The 24,500-nt window shown below is 37.0% G+C and overlaps 1 protein-coding gene across 1 annotated transcript in view; it reads right to left on the bottom strand.

The window, feature by feature from the left end:
• Positions 1–11,490: 11,490 nt before the first annotated feature.
• Positions 11,491–24,500, bottom strand: part of LOC109076018 — a 15,518-nt gene continuing 2,508 nt past the window's right edge. Inside the window, exons 4-8 of the mRNA XM_042754298.1 lie at positions 13,946–14,093; positions 13,589–13,702; positions 12,102–12,185; positions 11,897–11,925; positions 11,491–11,616 (exon numbers count right to left, since the gene is read on the bottom strand). Of these exons, the coding sequence (XP_042610232.1) occupies positions 11,491–11,616; positions 11,897–11,925; positions 12,102–12,185; positions 13,589–13,702; positions 13,946–14,093 (501 nt within the window). The remainder of the gene's footprint in view (positions 11,617–11,896; positions 11,926–12,101; positions 12,186–13,588; positions 13,703–13,945; positions 14,094–24,500) is intronic.

The raw sequence follows: 24,500 nt of genomic DNA, 5'->3' as shown, positions 1-24,500 counted from the left end.
ACTGAAACATAAAATATAAGATTACAAGCATTGCTGAAAGCAGCTGCTCAAAGCGGTTCAAACACCAAATGATCATTCCTGTCTATATTGTTGCATAACGCTTACATCATCATACACAGTAGCTTTGCCTGTTCTCATAATTAGTGCAAGCTGACAGTTAATTAAACACTCAAGACAATCTTAGAATGATCTTAGAGTAAAACTGTCCTCTACTTTCTAGACTTTGTGCAAACAGAGCCTGAATTAATAATACAAAGACACACAGACAGAGGCTGTACAAAAACACATGATGTAAAAGCCTGACCAGAATAACCAATAACATGCAAAAACACTGAACGTATTTATAACGGCACTGAATGAAACCATTAGGAGTCAATTATATAAGGTTGGTATTGCTCTGCTGATGTGATTAGGACAACAAGATGGTGCGCCAGACAGCTGCCTCAGTGCTAGGTCTCAGTGTTTGTACTGCTTTTGTTCGTTTTTCCTTTTTCTCAAACAAGATCAGTTTTACTAGGGATGAACTGCTGAACATTCGGCAGAACACACCACAAAAATCTTCTACGGATTTTGATTAATCTGACGTTTTGCTGAAGGTTGTAGTTGAAGCTTAGACAGCGCGCGCTGATCATGCAGCTTCAGGACACCTTACGGAGGAAGAGAGCCTTTGCAATGCGTCCAAGCTCTGGAAGTGCAGTTCAGAATACCGTTGCCTAGCATCCATCTGGCGAATCTCTGCTCTCTACCCAACAAAACAGATGAACTCCTTCTGCTATCCCGGCAGTGCTAATTTTGATTTAGTCAGTCTTTATCTTGAGATGAAAATGCTTAATAGTCTTAGTCACATGTTAGTCATTCAGTCTTTCATAGTTTTAGTTTAGTTTTACTTGACTTCAAGAACAAAGATAGTCATTAATTCTTCTCTCTTTAGACCAAAATCGATTAAAGCTTTAATCAAAGAGTTGAATATGAAAAACTTGAATAAATGATGACAATTTACATTTTTGGGCAAACTATCCCTTTAACAGTAGTGAAAAGAGAGCAACTTATAAAAATTATACTTGTTCATATATAATATATATAATAAATGTATATATATATATTTTTTTTTAAAAAGAAGCAGAATAAGACAAATACGAAAGAGATACAAATTAAAAATTTTGCAGAAGGTGTACTATATGATTTTTAACATCCATTTGTTGGTTAACATTAATGAGACCGATAGGTATTTACTCAGGACGCTGTATCCTTAAGATGCAAGACAACAAGTAATCTGACACATGATTTTAGGCCACTGAACACAAACAACGACAATGTTGCGCTGTCCTCACTGTTTCTTGTGTGGAGAGGCGTGCGTAAGCACACAATCAGCTGTTACTCCGAGCTTGTTGAGCATTTTTGCCACTTTAGTGGCTTGGAACGATTGCATAAACACGTCTATGTGTCCACATGCCTGGCTTTGCGAGTAATCCTCATAAACACGTCATTTGGTCCTCAATTGAACGATAACAGTTCGACGAGAAAGCGCATATGTAACATATATTGGATCGGGAACTTCGTCGTAAAGGTGAAGCTGTCCAATAGTTCTCCTGGTCTGCCATTCATGAAAATCTCTCACTGTCAGACTAAATCACTTTTGGAACTAAGAAGAAATAGATAAATAAATAATGGATAATGATAAGACAATAATTATGCCTATATATATATAGTATATATATATATGATAGTATAATAGTTGTGTTTATATATATATATATATAGATCTATTATATATATATATATATAATATTCTATATTATACATAGATACAGTGCTTCTCAAGGGATTAAATGTCTTGGAAAAGTTTCTCTAGTTTCAGTACTTCAACTCGATTGTGAAACTCGTGTAGACTAAATTCATGGCACCAGACTGAAGTTAGTTGAAGTCTTTGGTATCTTTTCCTTGTTATGATTTTGCTCACATTTAACAAAAACTCACCAATTCACTATCTCAACAAAGTAAATATGGTGCCATGGCATCGCTAGCACTCAACACATGCAATGTTTCCTGACCTTCAAATGTTCTCTCTTTGTTCCTCAGCTCAAATCATGTGGAACTGCTGATTCTGACATTTGTCCCCGAAGACAATTCACTGACACCCTTCACATGTAGGCGTAACCCACAAACATGCATTGCCAATAAGCTGGCTGTCCCAGAGTGCTGTATCCAACATGTAACAGACAAGTTAGTTGAAGGAAAAGTGTGAAGAAAAGCTGCACAACCACCGAGCGAACCCCGCCTTATGATGATTTTTCGCAAAACCGATTCAGAATCTTGAGTGAAACTCCCAAGGAATGGACTGAGGCGTGGTCATGGCATCAATGACCACCAAAACACAGACGTGTCAAGTAAGTTGGCTACGATTTTTCGTTCCCTCTTGTTATCCCTCCTGAGTGTCTTACCTGGCTAGGAGAAAAGAACTGGACTGTTGCCCATTGGTCCAAAGATCCTCTTTTCAGAGAGAGCAGTTTTGTATTTCATTTGGAAACCAAGGTCCCTGCGTCTGGAGGAGGGTGGCTAGCTCATAGCCCCATTGCTTGAAGTCCATTTTAATTTTCCACAGTCTGTGATGATTTGGGGTTGCACTGTCCTCTGCTGTTTGGTCCCTTGTGTTTTTTTGAAAACCAGTCACTGCAACACATTTACCAGAAATTTTGGAGCACTTCTGCTTGTCCTGAGACAGTCTTTACAGGGGATCTTCTCTGGGGCCTACTATTCCTGGTTCGCCTCTGTCTTTCAGTTCTGTAGCTGGTCCTTTTCTAGATGCGGAATCCACCATGTGGGGCTTGATACATAACTGGGCTGGATCCGGAGGCTGCGTGACCCCTGATTGGCTACAGACTGGATCTTGGGGCTACGATGACCTTCGGAATCAGAGAGAAACAACTATATGGAGCGTAGATGCCCTTCTTCTAAGATGTATCAAGTACATCGGGTGTATGGAATGTTCCGGTTCCGTTTACCTAATTGCAGCAGCCTAAATCCTGTAACGGATTTGGCATATTAGAAGTATTATGGGTTTTACGTGTAAGACCGGTTAAGAGATGGGTCAGTTAATCTAGATGTGAAACTGCAGAAGTTGCTTCTGCCTCGCCGACCATTTTAGGTAGGTTATTCCAGAGTTGGGGTGCCCCCCGCTAAATAGTAGAAGGATCTGCCGCCCACAGTTGACGTTGATATTCAGGTATTATAATTGCCCAGTTTTGAGAACGTGTAGCGGACGTGGAGGACCTTAATGTAACAGAGCTCGTTCAAATCTGTAGAGTGCTAAACCATATCATGCTTATAATAATAAGCAGATTTTAAAGCGGAGACGATGTTGATAGGGAGCCCCCAGTGCAGTGTTGAAGGACCGGCTAATATGATTAATTCCTGGTTCTATAAGACTCTAGCTGCTGCAATTTTGGACTAGCTGGGTTTTGTTTCCTAATCGTTGCAGACAACCCCCAAGAGAAGCCATTACAATACGTTCTACCTTGATGTCATAAGCGATTGATTAACGTTACTGCTTTGACATGAGAGCATAGGCGTATTTAGATATATATTTTTGGGTCGTCTGATGGATATATTTCTAGAAAACCTGTTGAGTTTTGAGTAATGAAATGCAATAAAATTTTTAGTTTGTGGAATTTCAACAGTGATTATTACGTTACCAAGCGAAGTCATACCGCGCTTTACTTGAGATAAGGTTGGAAGAGGTTATATCCGTTGTGTAAACCCGTAAATTACAGAGCATCAGTAACCTTAATCGTAATATCTTTATAAACCATGGCTTACAGAAGACATAAAATGTGATTAGTTATAATGATGTAGAGTGATCCCTTGCCAATTTTTGTTACTTTTTTCTTGAGCATTAAAGAAGTAAGAGGCCATAGTGGAGACTGGTAAGAGTAATAACGATGATGCTATATAGGTTTCGGATTGATCTCCTAAATGAGAACTGGAAGAGGGTGTATGTGAGGTTTTGAGTCGCTGCGCCTACAATGCTTTTTTGAAAGGTATATACTATTATGCTAAACTTTTCCATATTTGTACACAAACAAAAGTACATGAAAATCAAAAGGCCATGGGTACAAAAGAGTGATGAAGCATGCAAAAGAAAAACAACCTTTATATGAATTTTTATAAATAGAACAATACGGCTGAAATGATATAAGGTGTATAAAATAAGCTATTATTAATTATGAGACAGGCTAAACGGTTATTATACAAAACTGTTGAATGATAATAAACATACTTTAAAAGGACAATGGAACTTTGTGACTAGTATGGGTACAAAACAGCACAGACCAGCCTTCCTGCATCATTTTATTTATAAATAATAGAGACCTGCATGATTTGAATGAGGTGGCTAAGGAATTTATTCTTTTTTTGCAAATATTGGGCCAAATCGGCAGATAGTATCAAGACTACATGACATGGTCCATTACAAGTGCGGGGAGATCGATGCCGAGTACTGGGGGGGGCGTCTGATGTTTAGGGGATGTTAGTGAATCAGATTATATCTATTGTTTTCTAAGTCAAAGAGTAAGACGTCCATTGAACTGTGATGGCATAGATATGATTAGATTAAAAAAGACAATTGTGTGTGTCAAAACCCTTTGTTATATTTGTAATCTTATCCTTTGCAAGTGGTATTTTTCCGATAGAATGAGAGGGCAAAGTTATTCCCCTATTTAACAGCGGCAATAAGCAAGCTCGATAACGTAGGGACCGTTTCCTTACGTTCACAGTTTTCAAAAGGTACAGAAAAACTTTTTGTTTTAAGTTGACAGTTTTTTAGAAAGCATCACCTGCTGATGAAGCAGTATGGCTATTAGAGGCAAAAAAGGTCCACCCGGAATGCTAAATGAATATTTGGTGGGGGGGTGGGTTGAGATAACAACAGCAACAGAATGAAAAGAAATTCACAGTAGGAGTGTTTATATTGATTGTAAAGGCTTTGGTACTTTGAATCATGAATAGTTTTACTTGACTAAATTAAGTTGGTATGGAATGAGAGGAATGGCCCCTTAATTGGTTTAGAGTTTATCTGCATAAACAGCACACATATGTCAGTTACATGATGTAATCTGAACTTATGAACTAATTAATGTGGGGTACCACAGGGTTCTACTTTTGGGACAATAACTTTTTTCTTTTAATATATTCAACGATAATTTGTGATGTTTCCAAATTATTACAGTGTGTTTTATTTGCAGAGTCCTAATTTTTCATACTGCTGGAATACTATACAGAAAGTAGTATCACATCTCTGAAATATGAAATCAACAAAACTGAAGAACAATGGTTTGATGTAAATACGTTTGTCATTGAATTTTAAAACATCAAAAGTTTGGCTTTGGAAATAGGCAATAAAGATCTGTTGCCTTATCCATAGATGTCGTTATATGAGAGAGTGTGTTAGTTTCGTTTTTCTCTTGGTGTAATAGGGATTATAAGTTTCATGGAACCTCCCTAGCCCACATAAAGAAAAAGCTGCAAAACTTATTTGTTTTAAAACAAGTGAAGGAGTGTATTAAATAAGTAAACATGAAATACTTTATAGTCTCATTATCATCGTTAACCATAGTTTTATTTATTGCAAGAAGTACTGGGGGAACACATACAGATAATTAAAAGAAACCTTTATCGTATTCTACAGAGAGATGCCATAGCATATTCATAAAGTGAACGTCGAGAACATACCAATGTAAATTATTTGCGAAATCCAGAATATTAAGTTAGACGATTTGTGTTTACGTTTTCAAACTTAATATTTTGTTTTAAGCACGACGTAAAATTTTACCAGAGAAAATCACAACACCTTTATCAGTTTTAGAAAAGAGTTCAGTAGGAGACGGTAAGTTTAAACATCCAATTTGCACGGACAGCAATAACCAAATGCTCCCTTCAGTTATGGGAGGACAGTGGACCTCCTTGCTGATTAAATCTTAACAGTTGTAGTAATTATTGGTCCGTTTTTCGTATCCGTATCACAGAGTTTTCCATCAGTATATATGGTGAGGTCTATATTGTTTTGTTTTTGCTTGGTTTTGTTTTGCTCTATATCTATTGGCTTTAGTAATATTGGTCAGTAATGTATGTAATTTTGGATACTGTTGTTTTGTTGTTTGGCATTGCCTGATTATTATCCTGCAATGAATGCTGATTATTTAACCAACATTGTTTTTTGTCAATTGTACTTTGGTTGTAGTGCTGCTTAGAAGGTTATTTTGCTTTTGGAATAGGGACCGATATTATCAGATGTATCTTCTTTCGATGCCCCTTTTGCACATGGGAATTTAAATTTATCTAAGAAGAAATGACATTTTTGGTGTTTTACCATGGAGCCTACATCAAATCAAAATAAAAGGAGATGGAAACATGCAGTTTACAATGCTAGAACCGGCTTTCTACAGGACAGGTTTTGCATACATCAAATAGCACGACCTAGGTTCCTACTGATGACAATATTGACAGAGCACCCTCATTCTTAGACGCATTCTAGGTCATACATGCGAGCTTTTAGGCCTATAATTAACACTCTGTTTTTTTCAGATTTAGGCAGTAGATTATACTCGTCATCGCGTTTTTTATATCGTGACTATGCAATTCCGTTTCAACTGGTATGGTTTCGCCGGCCGCAAGAATATGAGCTGAGATCATCAGCCATAAACGTGAAAGCTAACACCGTTTCTCCTGATGATATCTCCTCCCTAGGGAACAATGTAAAGCGTGAGAGTAACCCTAGTACTGAAGGACGCTATGAATGGTACTCCATACTCGCACTTGTTAACGATAATGATACCTCTTCAGTCAGGCTACGACTGGCTGGCGTCTATAAAGTACGCTTTAACCATGCTAATGCACATCCCGTAATGCCGAACAAAGTCGTTCTAAGTCTATGCAAGAGAGCTGTTGTCAATAAGTGTCGAACGCCGCACTAAGATCCAATAGCAAATACTCAGATATACACCACGAGCAGATGATAGATCAGGTCATTTGTCTCCTAAGGGAGGTGCAGTCTCAGTCCTATATTGGTCTAATCCTGACTGAAATACTCACGATTGCCATTGTTTCCTCTAAAAGGAATGTGAATTGTGGGATACTCCTTTTCTAGTATCTTAAAAGAGAAGGGAGATTCGGATCGGTCTATGAATTAAACTCAGTTCTTTGTTGTCAAGTTGTGGTTTTTTGATGAGAGGCTTAATACCCCAGTTTAAGGTTTTTGGGGGACTCCCTAATAACCAATGAGGAATTAAATCAGAGTCAGAAGAGGATCTATGACTCCTGGAAGCACCTCTTTGAGGATCTTGATGGATAGGGTCTCACCTACATGTTGTTGGTTATAGATGATTTTAACAGTTTATACAATTCTTCCTCTCCTATACGTAGATCATGAGTGGGAACTGTGCCCAGGGGATCGATAGTGCCCATGTTCTGCTGTGAACTGGAGCTTGATGGCTGCATGGTTACAATTTTATCTCTAATAGTTCGACTTTAGAAGTACAAGTAGGTCTAAATTCATTTACTGCTGTGATTGTGAAATGTCACACACTTGTTGAGTGCTTATTTTTCGTTAATTGAGCCACTGTATTGAATCAATACGCTGGGTGTATGTTTTTTCTTCTAAAGAGACGAAAAGTCATCAAGTATAGCAGTTTTTTTAATGTTTTTTCTGTAGAATAGGTTACTTTCCCTCCGCAATAACGAAATCCTCTAGTTTGGTTTTTCCGCCGCTGTGCTCCATTTTCCGGCTGCTCTCTTTAGGGTGCGAGGGCTCATTACACACCACGTGGCAGACTGTTTTTCCTTAACCTTCCTTAAGCTAAGGAGCAACTGTATTTATGCGAGAAACAGAGAGTCCCGCACTTCTGTTACAAGTCATCAAGTGTTCTGATTTTTGGATATGCTAATGGAATTGAGAGATTACATCATAAGATTACTTCCAAGCCTCTGTTTGGTGGTAGAAGTGTGGGTCCTACAGACTGTTAACAAGAAGTAAATGTACAGTTTTTAGCTATATGAAGTTGTTTGGCCACAACACTAATAATATCTGAGATTCATCGCTTGTCTGCATATTTTCAATTCAACACCATCAACATCAATTCCAGTACAGTCATTAAATCTTAGAGTATATTTCGACAAATGAGTATCCTGAGACGTGTTGTCTAAGACCCCAAGAGAGTTCAGCACAGTTCTAATAAATGCGGCTCCCAAGTGCATCTTTTCATTATCAGCATGGATATTCAAATCACCAACAATTAAACTTTCTGCAGCCAGCATCATAACCTCGGATGTAAAATCAGGGCAAACATCTTTAATAAAGTCTGTATGGTGCCCTGGTGGCCATGTAATACTACCAGTACGAAACATCACAGGGGATTTATCCTTAAGCATATTGTTTCTCTGGATACTGTTATATGCCCCCATACTTCAAACGAGTTATTACTTGGAGCCATGCCCTCTGAGAAATCCTGAAAACATTGTTAGAAATTGAAGCAACACCTCCCCAAGGCCACTTGTCAAAGAAACCGGGCTTCCAGACCCACCCTCTCACGTGCCCACAAACTGTCACCTCCATGCCACACGCCGACTGAAGCAGTATTGAACGCGAAAGGATCCATACCAGTACGGAGTACATGTACAGTATATAAACATACTTTCCAGAAGGCCAACAATTCACTAAAAATGTATTGTTATTATTGGTTTTATGAAGTATTCTAATTTGTTGTGATAGTATGAATGTGGTTTTTGTTAAATGTGAGCCAAAATCATCACAATTAAAAGAACCAAAGACTTAAACTACTTCAGTCTTTTTTGCATTGAATTTATTTATACACAACTTTCACAATTTGAGTTGAATTAAATGAAATTAACTTTGAGAAGCACCTGTATATATGTATGGACAGATAGATAGATCTTACACAGTGAAGACTTAATTTACACAATGTATTTCATATTTATTGTAGTTTTTTTGTCCTATTGCTTGTAATTAGTTTCTTGTTCTTATTTCATAACTGACTGTTTATTTATCTCCAGTGAGCTTGAGTTTTTTCTTCTTTTTATTTTTTTCTTGGATTTTTTTCTTGTTTTTATTGGTGACAAGGATTATGAAAATTCTATGGTATCAAAGATTTTAAATTAACAACATTGTGATATATATCGTTATCGCGATATAGAAATTAATCATATTGTGCTACAAGATTTTTGTCATATACCACCCCTAGCAAAAGGGCTGTTAAAATCACTCTGGGCCCCCCACTTCCTCTTTGAACTGTTGCCATCTGGTGGCGCCTACAGAGCTCTGAGCACCAGAGCGACTAGACACAGGAACAGTTTCTTCCCCCTCAGGCAATCCATCTCATGAACACTTGATAATAACTGTGGAACCACACAACACTAGTATACACTATTTATTTAATAATAATAATACATTTTTTTTTATAATGTGCCTTTCACATGCTCAAAAGCGCTACAACATACTTACAAAATAGTCAAACAATCAAACAAACACTGCAGTATCAAAGATACACAATTTATAAATTAAGCTTGAGTAAAAGATGTGTGTCTTAAGAAGTCTCTTAAAACAATCCACAGAAGCAGCATCCCTGATAGACGCAGGTAATGTATTCCATAACTCAGGCGCATTACAGGAAAAGGCCCTTCCCCCCAACACACATAGTATATACATATACACACACATATCATACCTGTACATACATAATTGTCTATATTATATATTTTGTTTTTGCTATTTAATACATTGTCTATTTTGTATGTTTGTATATTATTCTTCTTATCTGTGTCCTGTCTTGTCACTGTCATCCTGTCATGTTGCACTAGTTCACTAAAACAAATTCTTCATATGTGTAAACATACCTGGCAATAAAGCTCATTCTGATTATTGTATGATTATTTTCCTGATTTGTGATGGTTCTTGGTCACAGAGGCGTAAAGTTGACTGCAGTCTTCCTGAGCTCCAGCTTTTGCTCCTCCGATGGAAGCGTAAGTCACTTTATCATCACAGTGAACCTGAATCAACATCACAGTGACTGTTTCAACCCACAGTTATTACAGCATGAGGTTTGAGCTCAACTCAGCACACATTTATATCAGAATAAAAGAGATACAGGTCACACTGAGAGAAGGTGCACATCGATGAGAGGACAAGAAGTGTTTGCTCACCTTGTTCTTTTTGGCTCTTTTTTTACTGAACGCAGTAACTTCAGTATAAGTCACATCATCTGTCCTGCTCCTAAACATCAGTGAAAACACAGCAGATCAAGCTGTTAAAGGCCCATCCATCACTACTGTGTTGAAGCAGACGCATTATTTACACAGCTGCTGCAAACGGTCATGTTCATCTCACCTACAGGTTTAGTGAACATCTATTATCACACATGATGTTATGATGACAGCAGAGTTGTGGACTTGAGTCACATGACTCCAGACTAGACTTAGACAGTGCAGTCTCATGATCTCTGTGACAGCATGACATTTGAATAATTTGTTATCAATATTTGTTGGTATTTTGTTGGAATAGCCTATGTAATAACATAAAATAATATAGAGCTACAAGAAAACACATGTATTCCTTCCTTCTGTCTATTAAATCCATTCACTGGTGGTTTCTATTTTTATTAAGGACGGGGCCTATACATTATAACTATTTGTAAGGAACATATGAGTATCTTTGTACTATTTCACGTTTCTACTTTTTATCTTCTTATCTTGTATTCATCACTCAAAGTCTAGAAGTTTCCTTAATCGTGGCTTTATTCCTTCCCAGTCAACAAAGAATCACAATACTCAAATACAAAGTATAATCTTGTTATTCAGCCGGCTGTCTTCTCAACAACTTATTTGTAGAGATATTTCTAGAGCCAATTCTAGAGTGCTGTATGAAATACAAAATTACGAAAAAATGGTCAAAGTGCTGAATTGTGTTCTTTTTCCTCACAAGTTTCGCCTGAACTTACTGCCTCTGCTAGCCATTATCTTTTTCTTAAAAACTACAAAACAATGACATCACTGAACATGCAGAGTAAGAATAAAGAGAAACCCAAAATAAATATATTCAACAGTAAATAACTTCACAAAAACCAATTATTGTCCCAAATTTCAACAATAAAAATGTGAAAAATAAATTCTGAAATATGAAATATGGCTCTTACACTATTGTTATATATTTATTTTACAGCTTCGTTTAAACTACGTCTAGTTCTGTAGACTCTACCAGTAGGTGGCTATAAATGAGCGCCTGATTTAATGTGATAGCACGTTATAAATATTTTGTCTTAATTGATTCATTAAAATCACTGAATTATTATTTAAAAATGAAACGCCGAACATGAAAGAAATTATTTATTCAATGGCTCACACCATAATTTGAAATTTACTGTAGTTATTAATACAGAGATGCTAATTTGGGCAAACAGAATTAATGACTTGTTTAGGACTTGAAGCTTAAAGATGGGGACTTACTACTTGACTTGGACTTGTCTGTCTTGACTCGGGACTTGAATGCAGAGCCTCAAGATTTACTTGTGACTCGCAAAACAATGAGTTGGTCCCAGCTCTGGATGACGGATCCTATTGTAACACGACAGGAATATTACCAGAGCAACTGTCAAATATTCACAGATATGGAAATATACACAAATTATTGAAGATGAATCATATTGTTCACTGGGGCAGGATGAATGGAAATGTTGATTGAGTCACTGGTTCCATTCTATTTATTTCTATCTCTGAGCTTTAGAGCAGAAACAGTAGAAATAGACTATCTTGTCATGATCTAATGTGAGTAATAAGAGTCTGATATTTCAGAGTCAGTCCTCTGTGGAGCTCATGATCAACCTCCAAAACTCACCACAGAGTCATCAGTCGCTCTTCTGACACCTGAAAATAATGACATGAGAACAGTTATGATCAGACACTCAATACAGTCTCTAATGCAGACGACAATCCATTTCTGAAAAGAGTCAGAAGACTCTAGTGCTGCAGAATACAAACATTAGTTTTAACTCTGTTTAAATACTGAGTCAGATGTTCTGGACTGAACTCTAGAAACTCACCGGATCTTTTCTTACGAATCATCATCCAAAGAATCAGAGCAAGAAGAAGAAGAACGAATGAAGCGCAGACAACAGTCACAGTCACTGAGAGAGAGACGATACAGAGACACAATCAGCATTACTGTGTTTAAAACCCCTTTGTGTTCAAGGATCGGCGACGGCCCCAGATTATTGTTGTTTCACTGTCACAGCCCCGTTAAACATCACACTCTGGACAAACTGTGCAATCAGTAGAAAGATTAAAGACTCTAATTTTGATATTTGACCACTTAATAAAAAATTGTTGTTAAAACATTGTTGCAGTAACAGTAATTAAGTAATTTATATCAGGAGTGCAAAATAATAAATCCGTATTATGTCAAATTTTGAATAGAAATTCACCACGTTCAGTCACATCAGCAGCGGTTTATTTGTGTTCACATAGATTCACTGAACAGCATCAATAAGGGATTATAGTCCAAACATGCATGTACATGCAGAAAATATGGATATATTTACTCATGTTTACTTCATATTTACTTCATTACTTCATATGACTCAGACAGACTCTGATTCGTGCTTCGTCTTGTCAATCTTTAGTGTCATAAGAAGACAACTCACATGCGTGTCACGTGCTTCCAGATACACTTCAGCGTTGATATCTGAACACAACAACACTGAGAAACATCTGTAACCACAACATATCCAAATAATAAACACACTATTATGATAGTAAATGGCTGTTATGTGATTTTCTTGGTTTGGGGCATGTGTATAACAATATTGAAAATGTACATCTGAAATGCTAACTTGTGCAGTGATGTAAAGGCTATAAACAGCATGTTTTTTCAACAGTAAAGCGACCAAATTCCTCCTGTGATCATGCAAAAGGGAAATTATCACAAACACTCGTCGGGACTTAATGCGGGAAAAAATGTCTAATAATTTCATAAATAGTCTGGCGTGGGTTGATGCTCGTTAGCTCTAATGCCCGCCCTAGCAGGTGCAGTTCTTCTTCTAATGCTTTGTCATAATAATTGGCGTGGAGTCGTAAAAAAATGTTTTTTTATTTTATAGTAAGACTTTTGATAATAATTGGGTAAATGTATGACGGTTGAGCGATGTGGCTTGGTAAACCTTGAAATACCAGAACAAAGCCTAATACTCGTTAAGTTGAGAGCAGCAATCCCAAAACCAACTGATCACACCGACTACAGCTGAATATACAGTTAACAGTGAACAAATAAAACACTGTTTATCACTTCACTGGTATTAACAATTATTTTCGTTTCTCTGGTCTATTTAAACAGTTATCTGGAAACTCTTCAAAAAGTACAAAATAACTGAACATTAAGACTTGACTTTCAAAATCCATAACATAACACTTAATTTTTTATCACTTTATTTCATTGAAACTTCTCTTTTAATTGGGAAATGATTGCATGCATGTGTTAACGTGGACACGAGAGGATTCAGTAAAACGACAGAGAAAGTTCATTTGACTGTACCTTCTGTAGTAATCCCTGCTGCTGTAGGTGAGTCTGTGACTGGAATCACTGCTGTTGTTGTAGGTGATTTTGTGCTGTGGACTGGAATCCCTGCTGTCGTTGAATCAGCTTGAGCTGTGAAATATGAATGTTAGTTCAGATGCTGTCAAGTCTTAATTTCTTCATTATTCCCAGCAGCAGGTTTTGGACTGTTAAACTCGACTGCAGTTCATTAGTCTGCAGCAGTGCTTTGAGTTTCTTCTGTCAGACTGAAGGAAGCTTTTGTTCCTCGGTTTGTTCTGCTTCAGTGACACTAACAGTCCTTAATGTTACTGACATTATGAGGCTCTAAAACTGATTGATGAGATGTTTTCTCACCTGAACTCTTGACAGTGTATGTGACTGAGGTCTGGACTTGATCTCTCTGAGTAACTTCACATCTCCACTCTCTGTTGTCATCTTCATTCAGGAGTGTTGTATTCAGAGTGATACAGTGATGGTGAGGATGATATCTGATATCTGGAGTCTGATCTCGTCAGTTTAACGCCAGTCTGATTCACCCAGAACAGCTGAATTCTCTCAGAACCGACCGAATCATCACAAGGGACTCGAGGATATGAATACAGCTGACAGAAGAGAGTCACAGAGAGACCTGCACTGATCTCAGTCTGGTGAGGATGATGAAGATGATGAAGAGACTGAAACACAAAATAACACACACACTCTTCAATCATCATGAGAGATTAAATGAGGAATTTACCCTTTTTAAATTGACCACATAATCATAAAATTACCATGAAGAACATGCAGATAAACACGAGCATCAGTTCCTTGTTGTTTGTGATTCACATATTGTTGGCAGGTGTAAAATCCATAATCTTCTGTTGAGATGTTCCTGTGATGTTCAGAGAGCAGTCAGACCCCAGACTCAGTCTCTCATGACTCTCTGTGTCTTTCTTCTTTATCCCTAAACGAATCAGTTCAACTGTTGCTGATTCTCTGAATCCGTTATAGTTCCATGTAGTTGAGTTACAGTCATGAGAGCATTATTACAGGACAGCCGGACATTTTCACCAGAACTGATGAACATGAGTCTCATTCACTCCACTGATACCTGAAACACAAGAACATCTGAGTGATCATTATGTTATATATTAATAAATGAAAATATAAAGCATACCAGCATAAAAATCAGAATATTCATAGCCTTTTTCCCCTGAACAACACACACTCCAGATTAAACTGTTCTTTATCAGAGCTGTTCGAATCTCAAACACTAAGTTAGGATAAATCCAGTGTGTTCTGTATGTTCAATGAGACTCTGAGATCATACGTGAATGTGGGCAAGAATAAACTGATCATGTTCAGATGAACTCTTTCTCAGACTGATTCTACTGAATGTAGAGCAAACAGATTTCTTTACCTGTGAGAAGTGAAGAGAGGAAGATCAGTCCCAGCAGACACACACGACACTCATCAGACATGTTCTCTTTCTCTCAGTCTTTCTCTTCAGTATATGATCTCAACTCTTTCTTTGAACACTATCAGGTCTTCCTGTGTTTGTTCACTTCCTCTGAACTGACCAACCAAGTGTTTCAAATCTGCTAGAGTTGCACTGTATGCCATTGCATAATGGAGAAGTGATGTCTCACATTTGTGTGAAAAGTGTTCTTCAGTGTCAGTCACACAAGATCAACCCATATTTGGTCTGATTCAGCTATTGACTTTATTTCCTGCACACACGTGCATTATTGTTAGTTTCACTTCTCTCTCTTGTGGCAGTTTCATACTGAAGGTTTCCACATCAATTCTAGCTTGGTCCCCATAAAGCAATTCGCGGAGCTTTTTTGAATAGCATTTAGATACTAGAAGACATAGACTGCTGGAAATGTGTGCTGTGACACAGGCAAAAAATTCTGTTTAAGGTCCTTGAGAAATGCTTTTCCAGTGCGTAATGGACCCCTTTCAAAGACTGTGATGATTTGTTTCCTGCAAAGTTTTTTCTTCTTTTATATATATATATATGACACTATGTTTTGTAGTATGTACATTTATGGCTGTAGGAGTGGCCCGGGAAATTTTACATCATCTACACTTGGCCCTCCCAACACTTAAACCTCTATTCGTTTTCTATATAAAAATAAATAAATAAATAAATACTTGACCCTCTAGCGTTGTCTATTCTTGTTCTATTCTATCTACTTGTTTTCTTTATAATTAATATAAAAGATAATTATACCAGTTGTTTTGTTTTTGATTGTTATTTATTTTTTTTAATTTTTTTGTTTTTTTTTTAATTACTATATTTTTTTTTTAGCCGACGTGAAATTGAAAGTGCTTGCTGTGTCCCAAAGTTGAGTGTGCACATTCGAAGGCCACGGACTTCAAGACCAGACCCGGCGACTATCCCCCCCGTGAGATGTCCCACAGGATTTCCTAATCACACCGGGGCCTGACAGCCTGTCACATAGCAAAAGGTGCAGAAGAGCTGATCTAGAGGACAGTCCTGCCAGGATAGGTGGAGCCAGAACTGATCAGTTTTGTTTTTCGGATTTACTCATAATGGAGGAGACTGTGATGAACCTCAGGCTTAGTCAAGACCGAGGCCAGGTAAGTTACACTGGTTTTGCTGCGATCTTTGTCGGATTACAACTTTAAATGCAGGTACTGGCTTGGAGCTTACTTGAATAATGTTGATACTATGAAAAACTACAAAATACACACATAGCAGTTCAAATGCTGACTGATTATCTTACAAAGGTGTGATTTTATGTAGTTTATTGTCTTGACCTTTAAGGGCATTTCATGTAGACAGGTTTGAACCCGGATTTTCTAGGCAATTAAAAAAAGAAAGAAAAAAAAGGAGTGTAGTACAGCTCAATGTTCAGCAGCAGCTGTGAGAGCTGACCAGTGCTCTGTTTGACCAGTCCAAGTCCTTCCAATGCAGCCTTTGATATAGTTAGCAAAATGTGTTAATATTCTGACAATAAATTTTGTTACTTTCATTTTCAAAATAATCAGAGGTGGACTGTAAGAAAGTACATTTGTTAAGTATACTCATACAAATATGAAGTACTAAGTTTTCTTTTTTTTTCTCAGACACCAACACTAAAAATATGGTCTTTTACATGATGCATTGTTGTAGATTAAACTACCCAACAGTAGGCTATTTAGTAGGCAACTTTAAATCGAATAACCTTAAACATATTCAATGCATATTCAAAGTAAAATGCAACATACACAGTAGTGCAGCAGTAATATTAATGTAAAACCATCCTGACAAATTCTTTTTTTTGTGACAATACTGCACATACCTTTACTTTTACTCTCAATACCTGAAGTATATTAGAGTATGCAAGATAATACTTAAAGGATATTCAGCCAAAAATGAAAAAATTTTGTAATCATTTACTCACCCTTCAGTTGCTCCAGGTTTGAAATTTTCATTCAGCGAAGGTTTTAAATATGACTAGTAGTTTTTTACTAATGTGGTATTAGTAGTTACTAAAAGTAGTTTACTAAAGAATCTCAATATTTCTTCTACTTATTACTTTGTCATAGCTCTAAACAATTTCTCTTTATTTATTTTCTTTCCGAATTCGGAGGGCGCATTCTGACTTTGGGACAGCCACGCCCTGCGAAGGACAATCGCACTCTACATCCGCCCGGGTCGCGCACACTTCAGTTTGGGGGTACCTTTTTGCCGCTTTTGACGATTCGGGACTTCAAAAACGCCCTCCAGAGTCCATGCACTTGTTTTGGGACCCAGCCCCCCTTTTTTGACCTAGTTTTCCCTTGTGTTTGATTTGTTTAGGGGTCCTCAAATCTGGCCCACAAGATCCACTTTTTTTGCAGAGTTTTGCCTAACCCAACCAAACACACCCGAGCATGCTAATCAATGTCTTCAGGATCATAGGAAAATCACAGGTAGGTGAGTTTGATCAGGGTTGAGCCAAACTCCGCGCATTGGCCCTCCCGGGCAAGATTTGAGGAACCCTGGGTTAGTTTATTCTGTTCACCTGTGTTTGTTGGGTTTTTACATGTACTCCCTGTTCTGTTTTAGTCCGTGCCGAATTGATTTTTGAATGTTGCTTGTGGGGGGTCGCCCTGTCCCTGGGAGTTGCCATCTGGTGTATATGTGTGTGGGTGGTGTGTGTGTGTGTATTTAGGTGTGTGTGGCAGCACACACTGTCCCCGAACCCCCACACACAAACAACAAGCCACCAAAAACACACCAAATCCAGCCTGATGTGTGTGAGCCAGATCTGTCCCATATGCCCCTCTCTTTGTCTGAACTGCACAATGATTAACAAAACACCTGTTTCCAGAAGACACTTACAGATAGCAGAGCACTAAATGATATTAACCACATAAAACAGGCTTAGGCCTACATATTTGACTCAGTATCCATAAATACAGACAAGTTACCGTGATGCCTTCATCAAACACACGTGTGTCTGCTTTACTTGATTCATTATAAAAATGTCCCATAGTTCTTGTAACTGTGTCATGAGTTGAAGCTTTAATTACAGACAGGGGCTGGATAGTAACTTTTATTACATGTGATCTGGATTACATTTAAACAGGTAATTAGATTAAAATTTCATTCTACAATACTAATATTTGACCTTTTTAATGCTTACATGATTAATTATTCACACACTACCAAAGCACTAAAGCTGAGCATGTTCTTCTGAGAGTCATCTACAGGGTTTCAATACTCTTACACAACACACACACACACACACACACACACACACACACACACACACACACACACACACACACTATCATTACAGCACTTCAGACGAGAGAACTTTCATTATTCTATGTACAGTAAATACAGTAACACATGTTGTACACCCTCAAACTCATTACTGTTGAACTGAACTGTAGTCCAGTATGTAGTGTATTTGTGCAGAACTGGTCGACTGTCTGGAGGAAGAAAGTCTTTGTCAGAAGACTCAGAAACTTCTTTCAAATACTGTCAGGATACTACCAATACTGTAATGAAATCTGGCAGAGGATGCTGAATAAATTAATTAATTAATTCATTCATTATTTATTTACAGTAACTGACAGTATATTCCCGTGTGTGTGTACTGTATATTCTGGTGTTTGGTTTGAACTTTCTCTTCTAGTGCTTTTCATCTACTGTAACAGTAACATTCATTAACTGCAGCAGTGTCAAAACAATAGTTTGTGTAATATGATAAATCATCTGAGCTTCTGTCTGATTGATTACAGACACACAGCAGAGCAAACGAGAGAATAACAGTGCTAACCAGAACAATGTAGCTTCTACTCTCTGATGTGTTTAGCTTTATTTCATTTGGGACTCTAATCTTTGTTTGAATAGTTTTGAATAGTTTGTAGTTGTCATGGGTGATGTTGCTTGTGTAGGCTATATGGAGGAATTAAAGATGACACAATAAATGGTGAATAATGTGTTTATTTAACAGCTGTGCTGGTGGTTACAGCAAATATCTCTAACTTTCCTTTCCCTCAGGACCCCTTCACTCCACACAGTAATCAGCTTCAAGACAGGAATATGTGTCATCAGCACATCCACACAGAAATCCTGAAGGAAATTCCAATTTTGGTTACTTCCAGAGATCACAGCATGTTATCAAGATGATGCCGCTCAAATAAATACACATGTGGATATGGCAAAAATAAATAAATGAAATTAAAAAAGAATAGAAGCATCTCCTGGTGACTGTAACTCCCCACAAGTACGCAGCCTCCTTTATCTACAGGATCCTGTGTGAAGACATGCTATCTGGTTTCCATTTGCATTAAGATTATTTTTCTTACCCCACCGGCAGATCATTTTAGGAAACAATAATAAATGTTGTATATAATTTTCTTAAGAGTTTTTAAATATTTGAATAAAAAAGGGAATAAAAGCATTTTGCAGCTTGAATAATGAATAAATGAATGAATGAATGAGTATGGAGCAGAAGATCTGAGAAACAGCATCTGCTGAAAACACATTAAACCACCTTCATCTCAAAACACACTAAAATAAACCACAGTAGAACAGACTGAAGTGTGGTCAGAAGTTACTTTATTTTGACAGATTTAGAAAAATCACAAGCAAAGTTTAATTAAAGTTGAGGCAAGGCAAGTTTATCTCTATAGCACATTTCATACACAATGGTAATTCAAAGTGCTTTACATAAAAGAAAGTAAAATAATCATAAAAATAATAATCACAAAAATATTTTTTGCGCTCAGCTGAGCACACTACTCTTTGCAGGGCTTTATGATCCTGGGCTGAGCTGTTTCCAAACCACGATGAGATGCAATAGTCAACATACTTTCTATAGCCCCGATATAGAACGTTTTCAGGGTTCCAGGGGAAACCTTGAATTTTCTCAGGAGTCTCAGATGGTGCAGTCGTTGTCTGGCTTTTTTACCTTGAGCTTGAATGTGATTAGGTCAGTCAGGTCCTCGAGATGTGTACACCAAGGATCTGGAAGCTGCTCTCACTCTCTCCACTGGGGTCCGTGAATAAACAGGAAATTACTCATATATTTAATCTTATAATTGCTTTAATTTCAGCTCTGAAGCAGCTCTCAGAAGAATGATGTAGTGCCATTATTGAGCTCAAATCAAATAGTTAAAAATGAAGCTAAAACTAAAACTTTACTATAATACATTCATGTCATTTCTTCAGAATCAGTGCAGCTTTACTGACATCTAGTGGAGAAACTGAGCAACTGACTCAAAATGATAATATCAACCAAAGGCACTAGATAACACACCACTTTATATTTATATTTAGACATTATAAAATTACTGTGTAGAATTTTAAGGCAGTTTTGTACTGAAAAAAAAATCACATTTTGAGTCAGGGAAAATCTACCAAAAGGTATGTCAAAAGATTATAAACCATTTAAAGAAAATCTGAGAAAATATTGTGTTAAATTAAATGTTTGTTTTACCAAACCTGGTTTTTAAATCTGATTTTCTGCTCTGATTTTTGACCCGCCCCTCTCAGATGATTGACAGCAGAAGGAACCAATCAGTGTGTCTCCCGGGAAAATGAAAGTAAAACAGAGGCGCAGAAAAAAACATCCAGACATCACACAGGGACGAACAGTCACTGTGGTGGACAAGTACACAAATCAATACTTGAATAAAAGTACAGTACATATATTACTCTAGTAAAGTTTTGTGGGTTTTTGATATGGACCGTGATGAGAGGATGTAGTGAAGCCCCCTGTGAAGCTACATCATGGACCTGGAGAAAACAGATCTGACCATCTGATCTTCACCAGGAAGAAATCTGTATAACTGACATAGGCTTATGTTTTATTTATTTTTCCCATTTTTGCGCGATAGAGCTAAGTGTAAATAGAAGTATTTTTTAGTGATATGCTATTAGCTAGATTCTATTTATACTAAAATAGCAGGTTATTCTTGGAAAATGTGGAAATTTTATGCACCTCAGCATTGTAATACATTTAAAAAAAAAAGAATAATAGCATTGATTTATTTTTTAAAAAAATATATTGATTTAATTCAAAATATTAAATGGATGCCACCTTATTGGGGAAAAAAAAAACACCCGCCGCCTGTTTTTTAAAAGTCTATGGACCTATAACCCTACCCAATCTTTATTTTCAACTTTTGATTATTTCCTTAATTTTTTTAAAAAAAAAAAAATGCTTTTCTGATGTGATTTGAAATTTGGAGAAAAAAGTTTCGATAGTGTCAAAATGAATATGACCCATGTTTTAACATCTAAACCCCTGAATCTGATATCTGAAGGCCCCCTTTATAATGTTATCCCCACCCCGATGTGGGTAAAACTTTGGGGTCTCCAACCAGGGCCCATCTGGGGCTTAGTGTAAAAACTCAGTTTTTTTTTTTTATTCCCAACAGTTAAACAGTTGCCCCAGGAACCGCTGCAGCACCCCCAGCACCCCCCCTTCGCTTTTGGGCAATATTTGACAATCTTTGAACATTTAACCATAGTAAAAAAAACATTTCCTAATGAAGTCAGTTTTATGTTTATCCGGGGTTCTTTAAAAACAAGGCAAAGAGAGAAAGAGTTAAAATAGTTTTGAAAGAAGTGTTTGGTTTTGCATGTTGTATGTGTGTGTTGTGGTTTTGTGTGTAGCATTTTGAGAAATGGAGCCATAGATTCAAAAACTGTGTGTAAGCATTGTTAGAAAACTGTAACGTAAAGATCAGCAGAATTTAGCAGATATACAGACAGTTGTGCTACTTTTTTTGGGAAAAATTTTTTAAAAAAACTGTAGTGTGTTTGCTCTTCGACTATGAACACAAACTTCTTTACTCTACTTTTACTGTAGTATTTTGCTAGTCAGCCTCAATCTATCATTACAGAACCTGTAAGCGCCAGATATGGCATATCCATGGCAGTACACATGAAATTCATGAATTTATTTGTCATTTAAACTGATGTAAACAGAAATCCTGTCACTTCCCCCAGTGACATTAAGAGTCAGCCTTCATTGCCTGGGGATAACGTAAAAGCCGCAGGGGATTTTTGGGAAGGTAGCCTTGGCCAGTTATACAGCAACGAAGTCAGACGAGTCTGAAGATCCGAGCTGAATTTGCGAAACATTGAAGTTCTAGTTGCCCAAATTTCCTCATAATAAATAACAATAATTCAATATATGTTTGGGTTTCTCGCCCAACAGTGAAGACTAAGAAGAGAAACATCATTCAATTTAGTATGTAATAAAACTAAATTACAATTTATAAATTTAACTATATTAATTTTCCAAAAATTATTATTTAACACACCTACCTAGTGCCTTTTGACTTAAAAGACAAGAGTGGTAAATGTTACAGACATATTATCATGGATCTGTTCAGTCTATTATTAATTTTTATTTCCACTTTACTTTTATCCAAAGAGACAGAATTATTTGCACTGTATTTATCAGTGGGACAATATTCATACAATACTATAAGATAGAAATAATTTAAAGGGGTCACTTGCAGGTCGCAGCAGCACGAATTATGTCATTCAATTATGCCAAAAACTCATTTTCTGTTTGTTAAACTAAACGGAAAAATGAATAAATCCAATCATTTTTCCATTGCTATTGAATTCTAAATAGGAAATGAAATGATCAAACCGTACACGGACCGATGTGGAAGGTTTTGCTGGTCACCATCACTAGAACTACTACCAACGTTCGGCCGCGGCTTTCAGACGCTGACATTTCGCCAGACATCATGCCTTAAGCAACTGGAATCTCTTTTCTGACACATTTGCTGCAGTCTGAACGCAGACTGCTTCATGCCATACAGAAAAAGATGGACAGCCCACACACACCAATGACATCTCTGAATGTTATGGGTTTCTGTGCCTCATCCAATGACGCTCAAAAAATCAGTCTATCTGGTACTGGAACAAAAAAAATAAAATAATAAATAAATACAAAAATAAAAAAAATCCGAGAAGTGGATAGAGTATGATGTTTGTTTTTTAAAATGTAAGGGTAGAAAGTACAGATGAGTTACATTTTAAATATAAAAATTAGAAGAAATAAAAGTTGGCAAAAAATAAAATAAATAGTAAAGATACCTAAAAACTCTACTTAAGTACAGTAACAAAGTATTTGTACTTTGTTACTTGACACCTCTGGATTAGACTGATAGATAATATCAGAAATATGGTGGGAATTAAGTTATATTTTATCACTTTAAACAAGAGAGAGTGATGGTAAGATACAGAAAAACAATACTCTTAAATTGGTTTGGACATTTTTGTATTTTCTAGCCCGGGGAACAGACACAGTCTCTATAGTGTGATATCCAGGTGAAAGAGTCTCTATGTGCTGAGAATTAACTGACTTCTGTGACATTTTTGGTTCTGGGAAATAGTTCACGCAAAATCATCCCAGTACTTTAGTACTGTACATTTAGTTCTGGAAATAAAGCAGTGCGAAAGGCCCTTTTGTGCCTCTGGAGACCTCTGGGTTCCTTTAAAGGGTTAAATAAAAGGTTACTTTTAAAAAATAGACCAACAGGTAAAATCACACAATTAAAGAAGAACCAAATGAGCTAATGAATAACTGTAGATGGTGAGGGGAAATACACAAATAAAAAAACTGGCCATATGCTTATTGGATGATGAGTGATAAGAAAATTGTACAAGAATAGTAGCCTTAAAAGAGACCATTTCAGATGAACTGCTTGCGTCTCTGCTTTGTTGTCTTTGTGCAATAAAGTCTAATGTTGGGCTTCTTGAACTCAGTGTCTCGAATTGGGTTCTTCTGTGAGCTTAACCGAAGTTTCTCTACAACAATATCCACTGAACAAGAAGATTTCACTACTAATGTCTTTCGGGTGTTAAATGTAATGTACAGTACACTTATATTTTACTAGGAACAGTCTCTCACCTGTGCTTGATGTTCATTAGTAAGAGTTCAGGCAGGTTTAACCTGCAGTCACCGGGAAACCCTTAGAGCGCTGGCTGATGCCTGTTGTCGAGTGTCTCAATATAAAGGCAAATGCACTCCGTCTTGAACTGTGTGTAACCTCCTTTTTTGTTTCACACTTACATCTCCTCCTTTGTTATCGCTCTCTCCACCTTAACTTGAACCGTGAGCTCCCTCTAGAGGCTAACTCAGAACACCACATATCCCTCTCTCTTAAGAACAAATATACTATAGGGACAAAGTCACAGTGCAATTAGTTAACAATTAATGTACAAGTTACTATTGATTTTTTTTTCCTCTTTGCAACCTTCCAAAACCCAACATTACAAACAACCCTTACTGAACGAATATTGATACAGTAATGCAATTTCCAAACACTTGGTATAAGCATCACATAACAGTACTCAAACACAATAATCACAAAATAGCAAGAACATTCTTTTCCTTATACTATGTAGACACCTGTTGTGTACTAGCAATGCATAAAGCACATTTTACATTAC

Source organism: Cyprinus carpio, unplaced genomic scaffold (genome assembly GCF_018340385.1).
Source record: "Cyprinus carpio isolate SPL01 unplaced genomic scaffold, ASM1834038v1 S000006488, whole genome shotgun sequence".
Classification (NCBI taxonomy): domain Eukaryota; kingdom Metazoa; phylum Chordata; class Actinopteri; order Cypriniformes; family Cyprinidae; genus Cyprinus; species Cyprinus carpio.
The sequence above is the reverse complement of the archived record's forward strand: the minus strand, read 5'-3'. Positions and strand labels throughout refer to the sequence as shown.